The 24,189-nt window shown below is 35.5% G+C and overlaps 5 protein-coding genes and 1 long non-coding RNA gene across 10 annotated transcripts; 4 read left to right on the forward strand and 2 right to left on the reverse strand.

Moving 5' to 3' along the window:
• Positions 1-87: 87 nt before the first annotated feature.
• On the forward strand, positions 88-4,117 carry LOC142540635 (DNA-directed RNA polymerases IV and V subunit 4-like). Of its 4 annotated transcripts, none has more exons than XM_075646934.1 (11): positions 88-230; positions 607-717; positions 1,748-1,810; positions 1,975-2,025; positions 2,116-2,199; positions 2,625-2,736; positions 2,934-3,011; positions 3,129-3,162; positions 3,247-3,315; positions 3,535-3,665; positions 3,846-4,117. In XM_075646934.1, exons 2-10 carry the CDS (start codon positions 657-659, stop codon positions 3,637-3,639), a joined length of 657 nt encoding a protein of 218 aa, XP_075503049.1. In that variant the 5' UTR covers positions 88-230; positions 607-656; the 3' UTR covers positions 3,640-3,665; positions 3,846-4,117. The 4 variants fall into 4 exon arrangements, with proteins under 4 accessions (XP_075503049.1, XP_075503046.1, XP_075503048.1 ...); XM_075646931.1 differs by having other exon boundaries at positions 89-230; positions 2,101-2,199; XM_075646933.1 differs by having other exon boundaries at positions 89-230; positions 2,101-2,199; positions 3,855-4,117.
• A 550-nt stretch (positions 4,118-4,667) lies between these two features.
• On the forward strand, positions 4,668-6,096 carry LOC142540636 (uncharacterized). The gene is made up of 2 exons (XR_012819135.1): positions 4,668-5,168; positions 5,817-6,096. It is a non-coding gene; the product is annotated as an uncharacterized LOC142540636 (long non-coding RNA).
• LOC142540633 (ATP-dependent 6-phosphofructokinase 2-like) lies at positions 5,599-9,171 on the reverse strand. Its single transcript, XM_075646930.1, has 3 exons — positions 8,528-9,171; positions 6,383-7,236; positions 5,599-5,901 (listed from the first exon to the last, which is right to left on the reverse strand). The coding sequence occupies exons 1-2, from the start codon at positions 9,113-9,115 to the stop codon at positions 6,391-6,393; spliced, it is 1,434 nt and encodes a 477-aa protein (XP_075503045.1). The 5' UTR covers positions 9,116-9,171; the 3' UTR covers positions 5,599-5,901; positions 6,383-6,390.
• A 1,905-nt stretch (positions 9,172-11,076) lies between these two features.
• Positions 11,077-15,420, forward strand: LOC142540632 (putative galacturonosyltransferase 4). 2 transcript variants are annotated; one of them, XM_075646928.1, is made up of 10 exons: positions 11,077-11,232; positions 11,493-11,633; positions 11,790-11,824; positions 11,933-11,974; positions 12,079-12,205; positions 12,285-12,529; positions 12,971-13,239; positions 13,523-13,880; positions 14,139-14,714; positions 14,884-15,420. In XM_075646928.1, the coding sequence occupies exons 2-10, from the start codon at positions 11,525-11,527 to the stop codon at positions 15,157-15,159; spliced, it is 2,037 nt and encodes a 678-aa protein (XP_075503043.1). In that variant the 5' UTR covers positions 11,077-11,232; positions 11,493-11,524; the 3' UTR covers positions 15,160-15,420. The 2 variants fall into 2 exon arrangements, with proteins under 2 accessions (XP_075503043.1, XP_075503044.1); XM_075646929.1 differs by lacking the exon at positions 11,077-11,232 and having other exon boundaries at positions 11,239-11,633.
• Positions 15,421-16,276: 856 nt separating this feature from the next.
• Positions 16,277-16,822, forward strand: LOC142538466 (uncharacterized). The gene has a single exon (XM_075643783.1). It carries the CDS (start codon positions 16,277-16,279, stop codon positions 16,820-16,822), a length of 546 nt encoding a protein of 181 aa, XP_075499898.1.
• A 355-nt stretch (positions 16,823-17,177) lies between these two features.
• On the reverse strand, positions 17,178-23,708 carry LOC142540637 (snRNA-activating protein complex subunit). Its single transcript, XM_075646936.1, has 11 exons — positions 23,315-23,708; positions 23,139-23,191; positions 21,923-21,989; positions 21,783-21,838; positions 21,450-21,642; positions 21,289-21,377; positions 21,098-21,185; positions 19,441-19,536; positions 18,001-18,126; positions 17,641-17,907; positions 17,178-17,525 (listed from the first exon to the last, which is right to left on the reverse strand). The coding sequence occupies exons 1-11, from the start codon at positions 23,450-23,452 to the stop codon at positions 17,244-17,246; spliced, it is 1,455 nt and encodes a 484-aa protein (XP_075503051.1). The 5' UTR covers positions 23,453-23,708; the 3' UTR covers positions 17,178-17,243.
• Positions 23,709-24,189: the final 481 nt, after the last annotated feature.

Raw genomic sequence — 24,189 nt, forward strand, 5'->3', positions numbered from 1 at the left:
AGGGGAACTGGAAATAAATTATATTTGTGTTTCTTTACGAAAAGGTCATAAATTTTTGAAATGATGACTAATAAAGTCGCATTACTTATTATAGTTCCGAGCAAAGAATTGTAGCAAGAAATACGGGAGAGAGCACCACGGAACCAAAACAACAATGGTACTGACCAGCACAATCTTCCGCCCTCTACTGTCGTCGCTTGCCACCGACTTCCGCGTCGTCCGCCAATCTGGTAAGAACTATCGAAAAATTTATGTCTTCTCTAGTTTTTTCTTGGGTTATCTTTTCTTCTTACGAAAAGACTGGAGAATTCGTTACCTTCCCGTGAGGAATTGGAGCGAAAATTTTGCTTTTTACCTTGATGTATTGTAAAGTCGGGCTTCTTTGTTTATTTTCTTTTGCATGTGAAACGGTTTTCTTGTATTTATGTGAGTTGTGTTCCAAATCATACGAGTACGCAGATAATAATGGGGATATTTGGGGAAATAACCCAAGTCAACATTTTTTTTAAAAAAAATTGTTGCCTTGGGTTAAAAAAAAATACCCCTAAATAAATGTCTCTGGGAATTTATGCTTTTCTTTTTTAATTGTTGTTTTGAGCAACGCAGTTGTTAAGTGGGACTTTTTGATAAACTCAAGGTGATTTAAGGGGAACAATATGGCAGAAAAAGGTGGAGGAGGGTTCTTCCCAGGTGGAAAATCTGCTCTGAAATCTTCCGGTACTGGATTCTCTTCTTGCAACTTTTTTTTGGCCCCGAAGTGAATAATTTTCTGGGAGGACGCACTCGCACCCAGCTGCTAACCTATATGTTTTGAAAATTTATACATGAGATTTTATATTATTGAGTCGGCTACCCCGGGCATACGCCTAAATTCTCTCGGTATTTGAAGTTCTGGGAGATTAATTGACTTACCTCGTGGCTAATTGTTGGCTGATTCAATTGGTTGTGCTCGTCGGTGTATAAATCATGTTACTAATTTATGTTCGTGTGAAATATAGTTTTCTTTATGTTGCATATACTATGGTTTAAGGTTTACTTAGTCATCCTAGTAGTTTGCTATCACATACAAGAATTTTCGGTATGTGAAATATCAGTAAGTTCACTGTCCAATTCGTTTGCCTTCTTGAATTTGAGAAAAGGTACATTCTATTGTTTCTTTCTTGAAAAAATTGATCCAACAAATAAATGAGTGTGAACTAGTGTTGGAAATAGGAATTCTCAATCATTTGGAAAAAATAAGATGCGTATGCCCGTTCACTCTTGGTTTCAATTTGTTAAAATATGCATATGCTGAGCACAAGTCATTGAATGTTAAATGAGAACATTTTAGGTAGGGTGGTTGCAAATATAGAAATGTTATATCTAAGCAAAGAATAACAATCTGGATAAGCGATTATAATATGGGAACTGTGAGCTATCCTGCATTTTTCAATCATATTATGAGCAATAACTAGAGGTATGATTGTTGGTTGTTAATTAACGGTGTTATTGCATGCCTACGAACAAGTTTTACTTTTTTATGGATCTTCAAACTACTATGTATCAAATGGATCTTTTAATGTAGTTAGTTTACCTTTATTGTCTGATAAAATGCAAGTTACTGGTGATTTTGGAATAGACTGGCCTTTATGTCTTGTTGGACCCATCGTTTATGGTGTAATTCAGTCTTTGTTGCATTGGTACTGCGTAGAATGATTGTCACTCTACTTTTTTGTTTAGTATCTATTTTTTCCTGCAAAATGAACAGCTGGGAAGGATGATACCTCTGCAAGGTCGAAGAAAGGGAAAAAGGTTCAGTTTGATGCTGAAGGTTAAAAATCTATTTTTGACATGTATTTTTTTTTACATTTTTATTCTGACTATTTGCTGAGTAGCCAACACATTGAAGTGAAAAGACAAATGGCATAATTTTTTGATGTGAAAAGACAAATGGCATAATTTTTTGATGAACTTTTCATTATTCCAATTATTTAGGATTAATGGAAGCCAATACTCCAAGATCTAATGGGAGGGATGATACACCAGGTTTGGTTATGTTTTGGAGCTTGGGTAGTGATTTTGTTTCATTCATTTTGGTAATGAATTCATCAATATTTTAAGGTGGCTGGGGTAAAGGTGGAAAAGGGGACAAAGTTGGAAATGTCAGTAAAAAACCCACAGGAAAAGCACCTCCTCCAGGGGAGCGTAGGCTCGAGCAAGGTCAGTCAGTACTTCTATATGCCTGGTCTACTTCGCTTGTTTTTTATTGATTTCGGGTTCTCACAGGTAATGAAAATGTGTTAACAAGTTGAAGAATCATGTGTGCATGAAAGATCACAATAGATGCACTGGAAAAATGGTCTCTACCCTTAAAGTAAAAATAATACAAAGCTCTATTATTGCCAAAAAATCCAAACCAAAACGTCTTAAAAAAATTATGACCGGTCATGGTGTATTATATCTAGTTCATCGGATTTGGCTTGTCATTTTTTTCCAAGTTGAGGGATGGTTGAACTGAATATTATTTGGTCCAAATTTACTGCATTTGTGGTAGAGAAATTTGTTTCTGATTATTTTCATTGTGTACTTGTCTGGGCATTTTTTGTTCGTTATCATAAATGAAATATCTGATAATGCATGTGCAGAACTTCCACAAAATACTACGTGCTTGATGGACTGTGAAGCTGCAGAAATTTTGCAAGGTATTCAAGATCAGATGATTATGTTGTCTCAAGATCCAGATATAAAAATTCCTGTGTGAGTGACATTGGCTAAAATTTTGACCTTCGCATACTCAACTCTTTCTTCTGCCTTTTTGGATTAAAGTTACCTTTTCTTGTCATCACATTCATCTCAGGACTCCGCTTCGGCTCTTTATTTTTCATCTACTTCTCTTGAATCATGTGAATATGATTGAAATTCTGAATAGTTTACCATTTTTTGTTTTGAATTAGGTCGTTTGATCTGGGACTGGCGTATGCCAAGAGAAGTGGGAACTACACAAGTCCTCAGACTGTCAACAAAATACTCGAGTATCCTCTTTTCTTGTGAATTTACTTTATTTCCTAGCCATATATGTTACTGGTTATAGACAATAGGACATTCTTGTAATTACTTTTCAAGCATTGCTGACCGTTAACTCTAATTAGATCTCTCAAGAAGTTTGGTGTTTCTGATGCCGAGGTACATAGTTTAGAGGGTTTTATTTGTTGTTTTCTTTTTATTTCATTTATATATTTCTTTGATAAACTTATTTCATCCCTTTAGATTTGTTTGATTGCCAACATTCACCCTGAATCGGTTGATGAAGTTTTTGCTCTTATGCCTGCTCTCAAGGTACTGCATATGTTGCTCTTGAAAACTTTTGAGATTTGGAGCAAGTTTTTTTGTGTTTTAGCGGTATGTATGTGAAGAACCAAGGCACTCGTATTTTCTTTTTTATTAGCATTTTACTAAAACCCAAGATCCAAATGGATTGGGAATTGGAAATTATCTCGTTTCTTTCAATTTCCCAAAGCTCTTTAATTTTTTAGACTTGTTAATGATTGTTTATAGGCCATGAAGGACAAGTTAAGAGACCCTCTTAGAATTGCTTTAGACGAACTAGCAAATCTCAAGGAAGCATTGAACGAATTGGCTAACATCAAAGTTTCGATATAGACTCTCAACTGATGCATTGTGGTCAGGTAATTTGCTTCTCAATCATTTCATCTTGTTTTCACATATTCCTTTATGTTGCAACTAGGAAACAAAAAGATACGTGATTTATGTACATTTAATGAGGTTGGTTTTCGCGCTGGACGAGCCAATTTCTTTCGCAACACATTATTGCCACTTGCCAATTGAATCAGATCTTTCTGTTTTAGGGTGGCTAGATGTTTGTGTGGCTCCATTCGCGAAGCAATGCAGACCCAAATTTGCCAGCGGCAACACATGCCGTGGTATATATCATCACTGTGGCTACCGAATTTTCTGGATAATTGCATGGCAGGAAAAAGTTTGTGAATCTATTTTGCATTTAGTTCTAAAATTTCTTACTGTCAATTTTAAGTCATCGTTGCCTCGTGTACTGGAAATTTTCTACAGCAACGACACTCTTGTATTCTGCTCCACCGTCGTGAGTTTCTTATTCGTAAGATATCCTGCTACTGCCATGGCTAAATTTTATGTTGAAGAAATCTACTAAAAAGTTTTTAATGCATAGAAATGTACTAAAAAGTTTTAAATGTCTAGTCCTGCAGTCTAGCAATATTTGGTATGCATGAATGAATATCCAAGTTCATTTGTGTGTAAACAACCTTCAATGAAAAACAAGTGTCTGGGCCAGCATAAAATGTGAACAAACTTAGTCTTGTCAAGTCTCCGCACTAGCTTACATTTTTTTGTGTTGTGTGGTATAATGGGCAAGAGTCCGCCCTTTTGGACTTTGAACTAGTGATATTGTTCCACTCGAAAGTGTTGCTCTTTCCTAAAATATATCATTTCATCTTGATCAAAATGAAAGGGGAAAAAAAGGGTCGTGTGGCCCTTCCAAAACCTTTGAAATGACACGAGATATGAATCTTAAAGCCAATTTGTATATATAAATAATCGGTCTATTTACAACTCAAAACAGTTATTGTTTGATTAAAAAGTTTTAAAATGATATCAAGAATCACATAAAACATAATTTATTATGGTAAAATTTTCATGAACTTTCCAAATAAAAGATTTTTGAAAATCTTTACCAAATACTAATATAAAACTTCTGAATCAAAATGGTAGTAAGCTCATGCAAGTCTTCCCTCCCATAGAACATTCCAAACTCCCACTAGTTTGACTGACAAAATTCAACTACAATAGAGTCACTACCGCCTAATCAGAAGGATTTGAGTGTTCCAAGTCAACAATAGCAGCGATGGATAATCCAACGAAATTCCATCTCACATATTTTTCTTATTTGCTCGAAAACTACATAATTTCAAATATTATCCAACAAGGGGAATGATTCTCCACTATAAAAGGGCTTCAAGAAAAGGGATTTATCATATATCCACATTTTCTGATCAATTCCAAAAAACTACACAAACTTAAAGAGATGGCCAATGCAAAATCTTTGATCATCACTGTGGCATGGCTGCTCGTGGTAGCTTTCCTAGTCACTTGGGCGAATGCAGCTAAGGTGCAGCAGGGCACGGTGCATCCCCAAGGTTAACTATATTGATTCTTCCTTCAATTTTTTTACATCTCACGGCTAAATTTGGTGTCATTTTCCCAAAACATTTTTCACTTCCGGAAAATGGAACTTAATGGTACAATTTCATTTTGTTAAATTCCAATAAAAACACCTCATTTCCACAAGACCCAACACTCAAAATATTATCATTATTGGACCAAGTTATCATATGAAAGTGGTAGTTATGGTCATTTTCCATAGATAACATGCATCAAACTTTTCTTTCTCGCAGACGCTAATTAATGAGGCTTCCCACTTTTTCTTTTTTCTAAAAAAAAAATTTCTGCAACTTTTCAACTACATTCGAATATCACATGCATACAAATTTCCCATATTTTGTGTATTCTTGCCTTAAACGTTATTTCGAAATCTTCTACAGTGGGAAAAAAAACCCAAAGGAAATATGATTTAATATAATGAGCTGAATTGTTATTTATTAAATGATATAACATATACATCATAAAATCTCACTTTCAGAACATAAAACAATACATCATCGAACTACATATTATATCATTCATTTTCGAAAATTTTGAGGCCAAACACCTCAATGTTAATACGTGCAAAAAATACGAACTCCGCGTTTATAGTAAATTGTTTTTCTTTGTTCTTGGTTTTGAAGGTTGCCGATGCTGTTTGTTTGATTTCTCCCAGTCGCTGATCCGCTGTGTAAGAGTGTGCTGTGGACCAGACTGCTGCTAAACAACCTGCATCAGTGTGTTGCTGATATTATATGTTCCGTATCTAATGTAAAAGTTCAAAAGAATGAGTTTCTTTATGTTTCAATAAATTTCGTCAGCAGGATGAAATGTCTACTTTCTTCTTCCGGTCTGTTTCTAAAAATGAGTGTTTAATAAATTTTATCGGCAACTAATATATAATATATATCATGTTCAATAGTTTGCATGTGTTCAAAGCATCAAATGGACTCGATACTGATCAAATAGTTCTCATCAACTCGCCAAATAATTAAGCATTTCGAGAGCCTGTCTCACATATTAGATGTGCAACCTTTTACTTCTTAAAAATATGGATCGTCTTTCAAGGTAGTTGGGACTGGTCTTTAGAAGAGAGGAGAAAACCATTCCTTCCAAAATTTACATTTAAAAGACCGATAAACCCAATTATCTAATGAAAACAAATCTCAATGACTGAAAGAGTAGCAAGTATATGTAGTAGAAATCCAACCTGGGAATTCATATTCCACTCACATCAGAGAATCTTACAAAGTCAGGCTGATTGGTGATAGATCTAACCCAAGCCCACTTATGATTTTTAGTATCCACCAGATTCTTGGCCTGAGCCACCTCGTCCACTGGAATATACCCATAATTCCCATTAATGGGACCACAGACAAACCCCGTGTACCCAGCCATGGCACCGTGAATCGCTGAGTGTGCTAACAGTGTACAATACAAATTATCAGTTGCATTAGCAGGAACAGCCCTTATCATATATGTGGGATCTATGTACTTGATGGTAATAAGCTCTTTCGGATGGTCCCTGCTCCACCAATTCTTTAACTCGGATTTCAACCAACCACCTACATCCAAGAAAACCGGATTCCCAGATTCATCTTTCTCTTGTACATGAGATTGATCACCAGTTTTAGGTATGACATCCTGTCCAGCACCCTCAGCAACAACCAAAACTGCATGTCCATTATATTTGAGCCTACTTTCGATAAATTCAAGCAGCCCACCTTTTCCTTCCAAGTAAAAATCATTTTCCGGGATCAAGCAGCAGTCAACGTCACGGCTACTTAAGGTTGCGTGAAGGACAATGTGCCCTGTGCTGCGTCCCATTAGCTTGACTAAGCCAATTCCATTTACGGCACTCTCGGCCTCTGTATGAGCTGCATTGATAGCTTGCTGTGCCATCTCCACTGCAGTTTGGAAACCAAAGGATCTATCGATAATGCCAACATCATTGTCAACTGTTTTGGGAAGTCCAGCTACTGCAATGTTTAGCTTTCTTTGCTTGATTTCCTTGCATATTTCGACCATCCCTCGCATAGTGCCATCTCCCCCAATAATGTATAGCTGCATATTTGTCCATGTATTATGACGACGATGACTAAAAAAGACAAATAGAGCCACGGTATTTAAAGAAGAGCTGCCAGTTCTAGTTTTAAATGAGATGTTTCTTAGAAAAGCTGGCCAAGGTATAAACCATGGTTCACGAGCATGTTAATGCAGGGGAAGAAGGGTGAGGCGAGTAGCAACTCTATCTATATGATCACAGAGGAAGAGGGAGTTTGGAGCGTTGGGTCACCTCTTCCAACTCTAGACAACTTTCAAGTTCCTTCATGAATTTTCGAAACCAGTTAATTCAACTTCCATAATGATTTTGCACATGAAGTTTTAAAAAAAGAACATTCTAAATAAAAATGTGTTTAATATACATCTTAGATTTTGTAAGTACATGCTAGCATCTAAAGTCTAAACCCTCCACAGGTGTAGGGCCATATTTCTTGCATCATGATACTTGCACAATATATTGCTACGTATATTCGTAGATCGTGTTGGTTTATTGATATAACATGTAGATCTAGCTCGGGAGTGTGCTTAGCCCGGCCGTCTGAGTGAACTACTAGTGTCATGGTCTAATAATATTATGTCTGAAACCCCTCATCATTCCTCAAAATCCAATTCCAATGATGTGGGACGATTGCATTTCACTTTGTATTTTCCAAGCAATGCTAAAGAGTTGCATCATACAATTAGTGGTGCATCTACTCAGCTCTATATTACCGTGCAACGACTCTCAATTTTTGAAAGAATCCAACAAAAAAAAGTCATTTTCTAGAATTCTTCCTAAGCTTAGCAGTGAATTAACTGTTCGAATTAGGCCCATTCAAACCACCCCTGCATTCCAACTGAATTATTTAGAACTCTGTATCTCTTTCTTTTCCCCCATTCATTAGGATGCTTAATTATCTTCCTACATTCTAAATACCAATATACTTGTCCTTACCAACAAAAAGATCACTGGTCTATCGAGGTATATTCTATACGAACTCCTTGTGTTACCACCGACGGGCTAAAATCTTTGTCAAAAAATCAATATACTAAATCCACCTTAACTTGATAAAAATATCAACTTTCAAATATAATTAAACGCATAAATTATGCTATCATACCCGAAAATTAAATGTAAACTAAATCAATCGACTAAACTTCAAATCGAGCCAAACTCAAATTTAAAAAATTTTTATTTTTCGAGCTTCATGTAACATAAAATTAAAATTGGGGAAAAAAATTAAATAGTATTCGATTGTGTTCGATCTGTTTGCATCCTAGATCAAATCAAAACAAAAAATGAGAGATTCACCTGGTTAAAGCCATGGTTTTGAATGGAATTCACTATCTGGTGAAGATCAAACCCACCTCTGGAAGTCTCAAGAACAGTGCCACCCTTCTTGTGCCAACCATGCACTATCTTCGGATTCAACTGCACCGGATCATATGAATAAAAACCTCGGTACCCGGCCCTTATGCCGTAAATCTCGCGCACACCGTATTGCTCCCACAGCCCCACCACCAGCTCGCGGATCACCGTGTTCATGCCGGGGCACAACCCCCCGCACGTCACAATGGCGGCTCGAACCTGACCCGGATCGAAGTAAATGACCTTCCGAGGCCCGGCCCGGTGGTACGCCAGGTGGGGTTTCGGAGATGAGAACTCTCCGGAAAGATCGTGGAGGATGTGGCGGAGGATGACGTCGGAGTTGTTGATGTAGAATTCGGACACGGGGTGGAAGAAGGGGCTCTTGTCTAGTGGGTTGGGAAAGGTTTTGAGACCCGGAAGGTAGTCGGTCAGGTGGGGTAAGCACTGAAGCTTGATGCTCGGGATGGTCAAATGGGTTTCATCCAGGTGGTTATTGGCGTCGGCGCCGGAGTCACTTGCTGCGAAAGCCATACGTGCGCAAACTTTTCGGGAATGGGTAGCTGGAAGATCGACAGTTTTTATTATGCAAACACGTATAAATAAATAGTACACACACTTATAGGGAGATTACAGGGAGATTTACGGGAGTGGTGGCGGAATTGCATGGCGGCGGTCCGAGGAGGTGACAAGTGGGCATTACGTGGTGAAACATGGGAGGTGACATTTTCGTCAATTTTATTTATTATTCATTCATAAATTTGCTGTCGTGTCAAATTAAATATTATTACAGTTATTGACACGACAGCAAACTATGAAGTTGTTGCGTCGAATAAATTATTTATTCTGGAAGTTTTATTTTAATATTTAATACAATAAGAAACCACTTTTGCTATTTATATTTTATTATATTACAAAATTAACCCAATTTAATTATTTCTTAATTTTACAAAACTAAAACAGAAAATACATGTATGATTGTTCAACGAAAATATATTATGTGAGTTTTTTTTTTTTTGTATGATTGTTTTATTTTGACAGAGATACTTGTAAATACATCCCAAATTAATGGTTGAAATTCCAAGAAATGATTGAAATTCCAAGAAAATAGATCTCGGGACCTGAAAATATATGATTTAGTTTCGTTTTTTACCAAAAATATTAATGCTGACAATGTTAATATAACAAAGAGTAGGTATTTTGTGAGACGGTCTCACGAATTTCTATATGTGAGACGAGTCAATCCTACTTATATTTACAATAAAAAGTAATGCTCTTACATAAAAAATAATATTTTTTCATGGATAATCCAAATAAAAAATCACTCACACAAAATACGGACGTCTTGTATAAGTTTTTGTCTATAATAAATAAAATATATTAAAATTTGATATTAAGCTATCATCTTCAAGAAGCTTGAACTCAACGACCGACGAAATATGCTGCGGCAAAGATCCGTTAATTAATGAACGAAGAAAATTCAATCAGTTCCTCGTTTAATAATATGCTTAGTTGTTGTTATAAAAGTTAATGTTATTACGCGTGTCGTAAATATTTGTAATTAGTTTTTTTTTTTATCGTCTGAGATAATGGGCTTACTACAAATATAATAAAATTAAATTAAATTTTGATACTTTAGGAATTAGGGAATTGATTAATTAAATCATAAAAGAAAATGAAATGGTCATTATTTAAGGGAAAGTTGGTGAAAAATACTCGACCAAAACATTTCTTTGGGTTCAATTTCTACCTACAAAATTGTGGTACTATGTCATGTGGAAATGTGGTACATTTCATGTGGAAATGTGGTACATTTCATGTGGAAATGTGGTACTAAAAAAGTACCCAGGAACTGAACACAAAAAAAATCGACGGCTGGGGACTGAAGGCCAATTTCTCGATTCTTTAATGAGGGTATTTTATTTTTTAATCTCGGTCAACTTTTTTTTTAAAAAAAATGATCTCATAAATATATTTCAAATACACTTGAAGATGTCAGCTTCTTAAAAAAAAGTTGATCGAAATTATTTAACTTATTTTCCCTATTTATTAATGGTGTCATTAAAATGTATAGTATTTGAAATGGCGGGACTCCGATCAGACACAATTCTTTGTGTGAACTCTTCCTACCATTAAGTCAATTCATCAATATTTAATCTTTTATGCAAGAAAATATATAAAACTTATAATAATTTTTGGGTCGAGTTTTATTATTATGTGAGTTTGAATCTGAATTGAGTTTGGATGGAGTTTGAGTTGAGTTTTTTTATATTTTGGTTGAGTTTTTATCACTGAGTCAATGTTCGTATCTGAATCAAGTTTGGGTTGATTTTTATTTAAATGAAATTTGGATTGAGTTTTCGTTGGAGTGAAATTTGAGTTGAGTTTTTATATTTTAATCGAGTTTTCATTTATTAGGGTTTGGGTTTTTTGTTTAATTGGAGTTTGAGATAACACCTTTATACGTGATCAAATTTTTTTTTTTAAAAAAAGTTCAATTTTAATGTGGTCAAAATTATTTTTGATTGAATTATAACGAGATTCAATTTTTCTCATTTTCCCTTGTTTAACGGTGAATTTTCGAAAAGGAGAGAAAGATGACAGATCAGTGAGCAGCGTCCAACCCAACTCACATCCACATCAAGAAATATGTGAGCTTTTTCAATATAATTAATCTCCTTCATACATCTGGTCTGCTTGTTTTAACCGGAGTTTTCCAGATTCAAAAGCTTGTTTCTTTTTCCGATTCATTAGTTTTCGACCCTGTGATTTGTGGGTTGTTTCCCTTCCTATGGATACACTCCGTTTACCGACACTATAATCAAGATTTACAAATTTTCTGGGTTTTTTGGTGTGCAAATCCAGGCGTATATATTTACAGATTTGGTTTTGAATCTTTGAAATTTGTCAGTTGGAGGGTGAGATTGGGGAAGAGCTTACAGGATGAAGATGGAGTTTAGAAAATCAGTGATATTCTTTCTGTTGGTGACGGTTCTTGCCCCTATTGTTCTTTACACCGACACTCTCGGTGCTTATTTCACCGACTCTTCTTGTAATGTCCCCTTTTCTTCTTACTATTATTGCTTTGTTTGCTTTCTTTTGTTTTTTTTTATTCTTGAAGAATGACTTGAATTGGTAATTTTCTTTATATCTTTAATTTTGGTTTTATGGTTTGATTGATTGGAGTTTTCTTTTGCTTGCTATACAGCTAGAAATGAATTTGTGGGAGATGCTTCAGCATTTGTAAGTCTTTATTAGCTACTCGTTTGTATTTCGAAAATTTTCCTTGAATTTTTTTTTTTGGTTTCTTTTTTGGGGAGAATTCATATCTTGGAAATTTTCCGTTTGCAGCCATTTTCTGGTGATGTCAGGCCTTTAAATGTTCTACCTCAGGTATAGATTTCTTGAATTTCAGTTCTCCTATTTGGGTTTAAGTTTTTATGGAATTTTTGGATTTTTGTTATTCTGTTTTTCTGTAATGGTTATTTCCATTATAGGAGTCCTCTACCACACTGAAAGAACCAACGGGCATAGTTTATTCTGAAAATTCAGTCGAATCCGGCTCGAATTACTCAAACCCTGCATCTGGAGAGAGCACCCGAATTACAAGACAGCTGACTGGAGGTTTTTTGTTGCACAATTGTTAATTTTTTTTTAAATCATTTTTTGTTGTATAATTCATTTTTTTACTGAAATGATATAGAATCAGTGGAGGACCAAACTACCAATTCTCTCACTTTGAGCAGCAGTGAAGGTAACCAGCAGTCTGATGAGAATCCAATTAGACAGGTGATTTTTACAGCCAAAGAGGCAGAGATGGGTGAAGAAATTTCAAAAGAAAGTGGATCGGTCAAGCTTATTGGAAAGAAGGGAGCAAATAATGATGTGAAGGAAGAAAATGATCAGCCTCGTTTTGAGGGGACATCAGAGAGAGTCTCCGATAAAAAGGTCAGATTATGACTAAACTTCTGCTTCAAAAAGTCGTACTATCATGGTTTTAATTATATAATATTTCCTTTTTATCTTGTTTATTGCATCTGAAATGTGCATGTTATCTCATTTTCTCATCTTAATCCTACAAGGATTTGAGTTTGACATTTGATTCTTGTAGGAATCATAGGTTATCCAAAACATGAGTTTTGTTGCTTATTGTTGCATTCTTACTTCCCATATACCATTGTAAAACTAGGTGGAATATGAAAAATAGTTAACCTTGAACATCTGTTGATGCACGTGAAATATGCATCTTAGAAGCATGAGATGTTCCTGGACATGAAACCAAGAACTATGAAAGTTTTGTCTATTCTAGTTCATTGTTATCACTCTGTGCTAAGCGTATACTATGCAGTATCTAAAACCCATCACTTGATGTCTTTGTTCTTCTACTAGGAAATTAAACGTGAGCAACAGTCTTCCGAATCTAGCAAAGATACTGGAAGAGTACAAATGAAGGCTAGAACAGAGAAACAGAATGGACAAACAGTTTTTCCGGACGCCCTTGTTCTTCAGCTCAAGGACCAACTCATCCGTGCAAAGCTTTATCTTTCTCTCTCAGGAACTCGAAACATTCCCCAATTTATAAGGGAGCTCCGACTGCGTATGAAGGAAGTTCAACGAGTACTTGGTGATGCCACCAAGGATTCTGAGCTTCCCAGAAAGTTAGTATATTATTTTGGTGTGCATAAGATTTAATTGGTTGCAGAATTTTGTTAATATATATGTGTGCGTAGTATGTATTAAGATTATGATATGTCTTTGATATGATGAAATGGGGATTTAGATACCAGAATAATTTCTGCTATTTTTATCATATCTTATTGATATCAAATATGATCTCAAATAATCAAAAGTATTATTCGATTTCAACATAATTTGGTCTTCAAATTTCTAGAGAAAATGACATGTTTCTCTGTATCTCATTTGTTTCTGATTCACTTGTAGTGCTAACGAGAGATTGAGAGCAATGGAGCAAACATTACTGAAAGGGAAACAAATACAAGATGATTGTGCTGCCGTAATAAAGAAACTCCGTGCTATGCTTCATTTAGCTGAGGAGCAGCTTCGAGTCCACAAGAAACAAGAGTTGTTTTTGACACACTTGACTGCGAAAACAATGCCTAAAGGGCTTCACTGTCTTCCCTTACGCCTCTCAACAGATTATTTCATGTTGAACTCTTCTGAACAACAATTTCCAAATGAGGAAAAATTTGCTGATCCCAAGTTTTACCACTATGCCTTATTTTCGGACAACATATTGGCTGCTGCAGTTGTTGTGAACTCAACTATTACTCATGCCAAGGTAAAGAACGATCATATATTTTTGTGTGATCAATAGGAAAGCTGAAGCATCTTAAATGGCGGTATTATTACCAAGTCTACTAATTTTGACACTCTTTTGCAATCTTATTAGATCTTGTTCTCTTATGCAATCTTATTAGATCTTGTTAGAAACCTCTAGTATAGGGGCTAGATTAGTTGAGAAATGGACCAAAAATAATTTTATATTTTAGCCGATCTTTCCAATCTTGAAGTGAATTTTTTGATTCTGTCTGGGCAGGATCCTTCGAAACATGTCTTTCATGTGGTCACCGACAGGCTCAATTATGCTGCGATGAAAATGTGGTTTTTGGCCAACCTTCCAGGGAAAGCTACGATACAGGTTCAGAATGTAGAGGAATTCACGTGGTTAAATTCAAGTTACAGTCCAGTTCTTAGGCAGTTGGGTTCTCCATCCATGATTGATTATTACTTTAAGAATCAACGGACTGAATCTGATTCAAACATGAAGTTTAGAAACCCCAAGTACCTCTCAATTATGAACCACCTTCGCTTTTACCTACCAGAAATCTTTCCAAAGCTGGATAAGATTTTGTTCTTAGATGATGATATTGTGGTTCAAAAGGATCTCACCGGCCTCTGGTCCCTAAATCTTAAGGGGAAGGTCATTGGAGTGGTTGAAACGTGTGGAGAAAGCTTTCATCGGTTTGACCGGTATCTCAACTTTTCAAATCCCATTATTTCAAAAAACTTTGATCCTCATGCTTGTGGTTGGGCTTTTGGGATGAATATCTTCGATCTGAAGGAGTGGAAGAAACAAAATATCACTGGGGTGTACCACAAATGGCAGAACCTGGTAAGATGCAAAATACAATTTTCTTGAGCCTGAATGGTTAATATTTTGTTTTGAACTTTCTCCAAGATCTTGCAACATACTTATCTTCCTGTGCATGTTACTCTTATCAGTCTGTAAGATAAATACTCGGTTTCTTAATATTTAAGCACAAGTGCTTTTCATTGCTCAGAATCATGACAGACTGCTGTGGAAACTTGGGACCCTACCACCTGGTTTGATTACATTTTGGAATCGCACTTTTCCTCTCGATAAATTTTGGCATGTCTTGGGCCTTGGCTATAATCCAAATGTCTCTCAAAAAGATGTCGAGCGTGCAGCGGTCATACATTATAATGGCAACTTGAAACCATGGCTCGAGATTGGCATACTAAAGTTCCGTAACTATTGGGAAAAGTATGTTGACTATGATCACTTGTATTTACGAGAATGCAACATAGCTCCATAGATGCCATTCTTGAACTCTCCCGCAGATAAAGGTCCTCGATGGCAGTTTCCCATACAGATTGCAGATCTGTTCAGACTCAAGACTCTCCATATGAAGACAGTAGCTTTTTAGCAAAATGTTCTTCTTGCATGGTATTCTAGCTTGGAAATTGTCTTACGCAATTATTTTGTTTCTTGATTGTTGGTGCAGAACTGCTGAAATGCACATGTATATGCAAAAGTCCCAAAGCATTATTTTCTTTTTATCATTCGATTTTTGTTCAACCAAGAAACTTTATTAAAGTTTTTGTCAAATATTCCTTCGTAAATGTAGTCTTATCACTATATTAAACTAAGAATATTTAGCGAAATTCCAAAAGATTTGTTCACAAATATGGGTGGTGAGTGTGACGTCGCTATCAAATAATTTCCCGACCAAAAAAATGTTTAGTTTTTTCCCCTTGTACGTGCTACTTATGCTATATTATATTATTTAATAAAAAAATCTCCATAAATATAATTTTGATATTTTAAGCATGTGGAGAAAAATATCTCATGGTCTTTTACGTTTGATATAGTATTGATTTTTGTTGTGTAACATCAATATAAACCGTCAAATATTGAAAGATTTACGACTAAAATTGAGGTAGAAAAACATAAATTATCATAATCGCAAAAAATTTAACATATAACACCAAAATATAATGAATCGTTTATAGACAACCCGTAAGAGATTAGCTATAAATAAATATTCCTCAGTTGTTTCATTATGGGATTGGTAATGATATAGCTAATATGAGCAGACAAAGGTGATTGAGAATGTAGTAACAAATAGCAAACTATTCAAATTCTTCACTCTCCTCCAAAATAGGCCAAAACAGAAGAAGAGAGAATTCTGTCTTTCAAAGTAAAATTCAAAAATCACACCATTTATATACGATCGAGACAACATCATGCATGCATGCACATGACATGGCTGTGATCAACCTCCGTTTTCCATAAATGCTTCCATTATTCCACGTGAAAAACTGTTCATGTCCACCATATTTATGGTATAGTTTCATCAGATTTCCACCATAAAATCACCCCAAGAATTATGGACTAATCAACCACAGAATTAAAAAAAACAAAAATCCAAAATGGCCCTCTTCACCCTCTTCATCCTGGCCTGCTTAGCTTCACCCCTCCTCCACTCCAACTCAGCAACCGCCACCGCAGCTTCTTCTGCACTAGTCAACCGTGTATGCGATTTAACAACATACGGCGCCTTCTGCCACGCCCTACTAGACCCCTTCAACAGTACCACTGACCCATATGAGCTCGCCGACGTAGTCTTTGGCTTCACGTACTACAATGCAACCAGCACCAAAGACTACATTCACTTGTGGCTTAGGTCAAACGGAAACAACACGAAACCGAGCATGAGAGACGGTATGCTGGAATGCGAGGGCTACTATAAACAGGCTATCAGGGCGCTTCAAAAGGTGGCTAAAGATTTAGAAAAGAGATATTCTAAAAGGCTGGGTGAGTTGGCGACGTATGTGGAGGAAGGTGGATTGGGTTGTGAAGTGTCTTTCGTGTATGGATATCCAGACGCCATCATAGCCAAGAAGAACCAGAACTTCATTATTCTTGCTGATATTTGTGTCGTTGTTTCTGAAATTTTCGCACCCATCGTGAATTGATGAAACTTTCGTTACCATATATTATCTATGTCCGTATTAGTTGACAGTTTCTGTTTGGAAAAATCTTGGATCGTTTCGTGTTAAAAAGGATGTCCATTTTATGACGAAGGATTGACATATGATATATATGTTCGTTTATCGTTTAATTTGTTTATTAATTAAATAAATAAAATTGTTTGCCCGATTATTTAGGCAATCATGGGTAAAAATTGACACAAAGTTCTAGTTAGCGTCCAGTATTCAGGGTTCGGATTTCGTACTTTGCAAGAACACTTGGGGTTGCTATTCAAGAAATCCAGCCGAGTATTGGGGAGGAGCAAGGGGGTTTGGTAACTGTTGGAGAAGTCATAAAATTCAAAACAAATGGAAAATTCTTGGCGAGCTGTTGAACTCTGGTGTAAAATCATGTTTCAATTACAGGCTATTCGTGATAATAATCATAAACAGAGAAATCGGTATAGAGCAGAGTTCCATTTTCATAGTGAAGCATGTAATAACAAACATCACAAAAATAGCATGGATTCAACGGTGCCCATTTGTCATCCACAGTCACCTTCTGCGCCTGGTAAATTTTGCAAACAGAGCATTTCCTGCAACGGAACTTGGTTTGAAATGTCATGAGTGGATAAGCTGCTTGATTTTGTACATCCTCAGAATGTATCAACCTCATATCCCGTATAACAAACACGTGCTTGCAATCGCCCTGAGGGCACCAAAATTCAATCGTTATGTCATTACGATGCTTAAACTAAGCCACTATGCTATGTTATCCCTCCCAAATAGAAAATATGAAATTTAATAAAGAAAGATAAATGTACCTGATGGCAATACAGATATCCAGCCCCAATTTGAAACATCAAGTCAAAGAATCTAATATTTTGCATGTGACAAGCCCTCAACTGTGGCAGAGGCAACCGCCGTTTGTTTTCATCGCCCAAGAGGGCCTTTTGCTTCTGTTGTAGTTCACCAGAAAAAATGGATTCCCATTTATCAAGGGCCTCATTCTTTGAGTTTTGAAGCCAATCAAGTATGGGCATACTGTAGTCTATGGCCGAGGACCCCCTCATGTCATTGTAAAATACATCCTACAAACATGTAATATTGAAATTAATAACCAGATATGCTCATTGAGAAACAAGGCAAAGGCAAAGGCATTTCCATTAGATTAATGAATTTACTTCTATAAAGAAGTATCCTGAAGGATTGTACCGTCCCGCCTTATCCATTATCTCATCTGTCAAACAGTAGATTTTATCTTTTACGTCTGTCAACAATTGCCGTCCTAGAACCAGAAACTCTTGAGTCTGATATTGTTACAAAAAGCCATTAGTTGCTACCAGCGAGTAATATCAGTCATAAAATATGAAACTAAAACAGAACGAGTAATCAAATATTACAAGCTTCATAAGCGTATACTTGTTTTCAAGTCTATAGTACCTTAACATATCACAGAGAAACAAACTTTAAGGACAATTGAAAAACTGCTCTAAAAAAACTTAGGACCCAAATCAACATAACAATCAAGTAGTCTGGAGAGTACAAACAGTACAACTACTGCTCTCAGCCAATACCAGAATAGTTCAAAGATGGGCAAATATCATTATTCAGCAGCAATAAAAACTAGAATTATTGCCTTTGAAGACATTCTTATCTCTATAAATTAAAAATCATGGAGCTTTCAACTCCTAGTTCCACAACTGGTCACACAACTGTAGCTTAACTCTATACTGTTGAGTTGTTGAAATTGACGGAGAAAATCAGGCTCAGTTTCTTTAAATAATATGAGCAAAATCTTCTTAGTTGGCTTCTTTTGGCACTTCAATTTACAGTCACTACTTTTTTTCATTTTTAACAGCTGACCTTCCTTACATTCGACAATTTTCCATTTCAAATTTCTGTACTCAATTAATTTTAATTAAACAATTTTGAATTTGTATTACATGATATAACTCTATCGTATTCATAAAAGATTACGACAATCAAATACTGCCATCTAAAACTTTAAAGAAAGGGAAAAATGTCATTAATGCATATGATGTGATAAGAAAATATTCGATACGATAATTTTCAGGCTTCACGTGGATATGATCATTTTTGTTAAACATACAATGATCGATGAATAATGGTCAGTTGTGCAAAAATTTGGCAATCATGCTCAAGCATTCTTCTAAAGATACAAGCTAGCAAAGTGCTACTATATATTATCTTTATCATACAAGATTTTATCAGATAAAATACTGTTGTGAATCATCGCAATTCGCATAGTACTTTAGCAAACTATAAACTTTAGGCAGGTCATAATAGTGCAAATTGTCACTCTTCCGCACATAATGCTGCAAATTTTAATCTGTCCCTGATTGTAGAAATACCCAAAAATTTACTAAATTATATATTTAATCATACATTTTGCAATTTGGCTAGCTCATAATCTCATCTGAGTAGTAGATCATTCTCACAAATATTATTAATGATTTGTCTGTTGATATTATGTTAAGATAAATACATGATACACAGTTCAACGATGTTAAGAATGTATGAAGGTAATATAATAGAGTATCGACCTCTATGCATTTAACTTCATCCCTACTTCAGACACGAAGAAGGAAACAGTAACTTACCTTCAATGTAGTTCGTTTGTTATGGTAAACCTCCAAACACAGCACAACCTCAGGAAAATCCACTGGTTTATTACCACGGATATCTGACGGCCTAACCTGCCAAGCGTTTCAAACATCCATAAAAAAACAAGAACAGCTGACTTTGCAATTAAAGGATGGAAATATCACTCGGATGATCATAATCATTCACTGGTTTTCAATTAAGAAATCAAGTAAAACATAATACAACAAACAGCATACGGAAAAGGTTACCGACGATGAAAGGTGATGAGGTTGATCTTGAAGCTTTTGTGGAAAATGCAATAATTAAGCACTTCTCTTAATTTTCACAACAAAAGGAGATTCAGAAAAAATTATGTGCTGAATACCTTCTGAACCAAAATATACATATTAACGAGCACAGTTAAAATATTGACCAACAACATAGGCATCAAAGACCCTCACTGTCTTTGATTAGCTTTCACAGCTTTGGCAGGTGCAACATTAATTAATACCTAAAGAATGAGAACTTCTTTTGTGAGAAATGAGGACAAATCAAAAAGGGCACTGACCGCAATGTTATGTTTGAATTTTAATTTTTCGGGAATGGTTTTGGAAGATGAAAGTATTATATTTGCTGTTGCTTTACAAGGAGACAACCTTTACTCAGCATAAATTTGGAGAAAGAATTAAGAGGGGTTTATAGGAATGGGTTTGGGGATGCAAAACGAATCGAAGGGGGTTGTTTGGAGAAAAGGAAATGAATTTGGGAAACAAAAAACAATCATTAAGAAGATTTCCAGATTAGGTTTTCTTGGATCAACGGAGCAGTTATAAATTTGGAAAGTACCTATCCCACAAAAGGTTCAAATTTTCTCGTGGATTGTGGCTTTGGGAAAACTTCCTACATCAGACTCGGTGCAAAGAAGATGGCCAACTTGTGCTCTAAGTCCGCAATGGTGTACGTTATGTCAGGACCACGAGAAGACTCGGGATCATTTGCTGCTACACTGCTCTTTTTCCCGAGGATTATGAACTATGGTGATGCAAGAGCTCAGAAGTTATTGGGTATTTCCGCACAGGGCACGAGATATGTTCATTATTGAGCCTGGTATTTCATCGGGGATAAAAGTAAAGAGATTCTGGTATGTGATCGTTCATTTCACTTTTTGGACAATCTGGCTCGAGAGAAATAACAGAATTTTCAACGACAAGTCCGCCAATGTCAATGAAGTTTGGGAGATTATCAAATTCAGAGTTGCGGCATCTACATCAAAGATCAAAGAGTTCAAACATCTCTCGATATCAGACGTTGTTAGGGATTGGAAGTTTGTAATGTCTTGACGACACTGTATTAGTTTATTTTATTTTGCGGATTACTCATCCGCTACTTATGTAACACGGATTATTTATAATATAAAATTAAAGTTTCCTATCAAAAAAAAAAACTAAGAGGGGAAAATTAATTTCAAGAAAATACAGAATTTTAAGCACAAAAACAGCAATATACGAAAACCATTTTGCCTACATCCTTCTTTAATCGCAAAAAAAAAAAAAAAGGTGACTGTTGACATTATGTTTTAATTAATTTATGTCTTGTGATCATCAAGTTTCCAACAACTATATCTAGATGTTGCAGGACTGAGAGTGTAAAAAATGATATTTGTGTGCAGCAAACCTTAGCTGAAACACTTGCAGATTTCAATGATCTTATCATCTCAACTTTCTTTGTGAGTGTTCCACAGTCAGGGGCCTTGGAACTACCACTGAATAAATATAAAAGAGAAACAGCTTCAGCCTAAAATGCAGGAAGGGATGATATATCTAAACTAGCATGGAAGTCTTGTAAAGATTTCCCGATAGGTATACTTGAATGAATGTAGTCTCACGGATGCTTTATCTTCTTCTTGTTTCTGTTTAATTCTAGCGAGCTGCTCCACCTTTGCAATGCAGCTCTCCTGATAGGAAATGCATAAAGATTGAGCTTAAGAAGAAAAATATTAGCTGAACACTAAACCATGAATTTGTACATTAAGAGAGTTGCTATTATCGCCACGTCTCCTCTTCTTTATCTTCCCTGTAGGTTTTTCATTTGATTTGATGCAGTCAGAATCTCTATGAGGAACAACTGAAGATTCAACTGGAACAACTGCCAGCATATCTGTCTCTAATCTTTGAGGACAAGCATGCTCAAGGCTGGATACACCATTATCATCTGTTATCCTGAAAAAATCATAGTAATAACCAGATATATTTAAGGTACCAAATCTCTATTTGATAATGAAGCAAGTAATGGAGATGCTAAATCTGAAAAATATGGCATGCTGTCAATCATAAGATCAATATAAGTTTGTTCAAATGACCTCAGACTCGATTTCTCGTCCGTATCTTGTGACGTGTATACGGTCAACTCACCACCCTATGGTCATCACGCATAAGAATGTCAGGCACTGAATAGGTAGGCCAAACAGTAAAACAAATAAAAAAGTTCAGAGCAGTTTACCTTGAAAGCTTCTTCAAACGCCATATTGACTAACTCATCCTCACTTATTATTTTGAGTTCATCAACCCTTTTAAAGGCACAGATTTCAGACATCAGGTTCTTAACTCAGAGTAGTAATGAAATATTCACGAGAAACAAGCACATGTGCATTAGTGCAAGGACAATGTTAACTAGTTATCTTGGAAACTACAGTTTCTTAATTAGTTCTTCAAATAAGAAAAAAGCTCGATGTTAACACAACTCCTGTTTCCCTCCACGTGTTTGTAAACTAAAAAAACAATGGAAAATGACAAAGAAATAAGCCCACAGAGAAAATAACAAAACATGCATGAAAAATAAAGAAACCATAGAAACACAGCACAAAGAATGTTTGCACAACTCCTATTTTCCTTCAACAATGTTAAATAGTTATCTTGCCAACTAAAGTTTCTAAATTAGTTCTTCAAATAAAGATTGATGATGGATGTTTGCACAACTCACATGCTCCATGTGTTTGTAAACTAAACAAGACAATGGAAAATGACAAAAGAAGCAAGCCTAGATAGAAAATAACAGAACATGCATGAAAATAAAGAAAACCATGGAAGCATAGCACAAAGAATGTGGGAAAATAAAATATGATAAAATAAGAATTAAGAAACAACAAGAGCTTTACTGGTCCCCAAAAACTAAAATCCTTGGGCCCCTTCAAGGGACTTCATCAACAAAAGCGGATAACGTATGGTTATATATTGAGCAGCGTAAATGCTACATTTAACAGCCTAAAGATCAAATAACAAAATCTTTTGACAACCAACTAAATATCCATGTATGTAATACTTTTTAAGGTAATACAAACATCCAATTACATGATTGTCACGGGTAGAATTTTTTACAAGCACAACCTTAAAATTCACAGCTACTAATACAAAGTCATGTCTAGTAACAGAAGAATGGGATCCATCACCCCTACCAGGTTCTTGGTGTCATAATTTATGCAGTGCAAAACAACATAACGAATCGATATAGACAAGGACAATAACTGCTCAAGATAATAAGTAATATATCTTTCATAACAACAGGATTATTCAATGGGGGAGAGAGAAGACAAGAACTGGTGCTGCAACAGGAAAACACTATATACAAATCGTGCCAAAGCTTTTAACACTGATAATAGAAATGGATTAGCAAAATAATGAGGAAAGATTTCAACAAACGGATGGTGTCCAATGCTTACATAATTTCTTCACACTCCTCCAGCGTGTCATCAGCTAGCTCTTCTTTCAAACTCTACAATTAGGTAAAAAATTATAGCATCATACGAATAATGAAAAACTTGTTTAAATAGAAAAAGAATAAAAAAAAATCAGACACGGAATTGCAATTACATTGTAACAAAATTGGAGCTGATACCTGAAGTTCAAGAGATACAGAAGTCTCGAAGACTGGTACTTTCGTGATTGGACTAACCATGTTGGGAACATATATTGGACCACCACGTGGAATAGAAACATGCAGGTCTTCTCCTCCATCGTCATCTCCAGGCGACATTTATGGTGAATAAGCTCCACAGCCAAAAACAATACTCCTAGGGCCAGTATAACAAGTTCCGAACAAGAACAGATTTTAGTAGTTTTATTATGATTATTTAGCGATTTCCGGCCCCCGCCACGGTTGCTGGTGGTGATCGAAGCTGGGATAGATGAGGAGTCCGTGGGTACGCCGTGGGGGTTAAGGTGGTATCAGGGCTCGGGATCGGCTGCAGAGGCGGCGGAGTTTTTCTTCACATATTTTTTTAACTTATTATTATTATAAACAAAATTTGGTCATATTAAAATAATATATTAAAAATAAATTAGGGTATCTGATATTAAAAATAGATTAATATACTCTGAAATTTTCATAATGTGAAAACTCAGATGAAATAGTTTACAAATCACGTTAGTAATATAAATCATATCAAATTATTTTTATGTAATAAAGATGACAATAAGTCGAGTTTGAGTAAAATTTCATATCATATGTCGCATCCCCATTAATTATAGTTACTCTCGTCTTCATCTAAATCACTATCGGGTATTCAATTCTATATCATCTTCATACCCATGGGATGATTGAATATTCATATTCTACCCAAATATTTTATTATCATATATAATTATATTTTTTTCAACTTTGAATTTCAAATATGCTATGAATATTTACTAAAAAAACAAATTAAATATTATAAAAAATATATAAAATATTATAAACAATTTATACTAATATCGTTATCATACACAAATAAC

The sequence above is a fragment of the Primulina tabacum genome, chromosome 3 (assembly GCF_025594145.1).
Source record: "Primulina tabacum isolate GXHZ01 chromosome 3, ASM2559414v2, whole genome shotgun sequence".
Lineage (NCBI taxonomy): Eukaryota > Viridiplantae > Streptophyta > Magnoliopsida > Lamiales > Gesneriaceae > Primulina > Primulina tabacum.

Excerpts from the sequence above, each read along its gene's own strand:
- LOC142538466 (XM_075643783.1), top strand. The coding sequence starts at position 16,277 with ATGGCCCTCTTCACCCTCTTCATCCTGGCCTGCTTAGCTTCACCCCTC.
- LOC142540632 (XM_075646928.1), top strand. The coding sequence starts at position 11,525 with ATGAAGATGGAGTTTAGAAAATCAGTGATATTCTTTCTGTTGGTGACG. Across the intron at positions 12,206-12,284 it reads TACAAGACAGCTGACTGGAG|AATCAGTGGAGGACCAAACT; the intron begins GTTTTTTGTTGC and ends GAAATGATATAG. Across the intron at positions 13,881-14,138 it reads CAACTATTACTCATGCCAAG|GATCCTTCGAAACATGTCTT; the intron begins GTAAAGAACGAT and ends CTGTCTGGGCAG.
- LOC142540637 (XM_075646936.1), bottom strand. The coding sequence starts at position 23,452 with ATGTCGCCTGGAGATGACGATGGAGGAGAAGACCTGCATGTTTCTATT. Across the intron at positions 21,990-23,138 it reads GAGGAGTGTGAAGAAATTAT|GGTTGATGAACTCAAAATAA; the intron begins GTAAGCATTGGA and ends TGCCTTTAAAAG. Across the intron at positions 21,643-21,782 it reads GACGAGAAATCGAGTCTGAG|GATAACAGATGATAATGGTG; the intron begins GTCATTTGAACA and ends TGATTTTTTCAG.
- LOC142540633 (XM_075646930.1), bottom strand. The coding sequence starts at position 9,115 with ATGGCTTTCGCAGCAAGTGACTCCGGCGCCGACGCCAATAACCACCTG. Across the intron at positions 7,237-8,527 it reads AAAACCATGGCTTTAACCAG|CTATACATTATTGGGGGAGA; the intron begins GTGAATCTCTCA and ends ACAAATATGCAG.
- LOC142540635 (XM_075646931.1), top strand. The coding sequence starts at position 657 with ATGGCAGAAAAAGGTGGAGGAGGGTTCTTCCCAGGTGGAAAATCTGCT. Across the intron at positions 2,200-2,624 it reads GGAGCGTAGGCTCGAGCAAG|AACTTCCACAAAATACTACG; the intron begins GTCAGTCAGTAC and ends ATGCATGTGCAG. Across the intron at positions 2,737-2,933 it reads CCAGATATAAAAATTCCTGT|GTCGTTTGATCTGGGACTGG; the intron begins GTGAGTGACATT and ends GTTTTGAATTAG.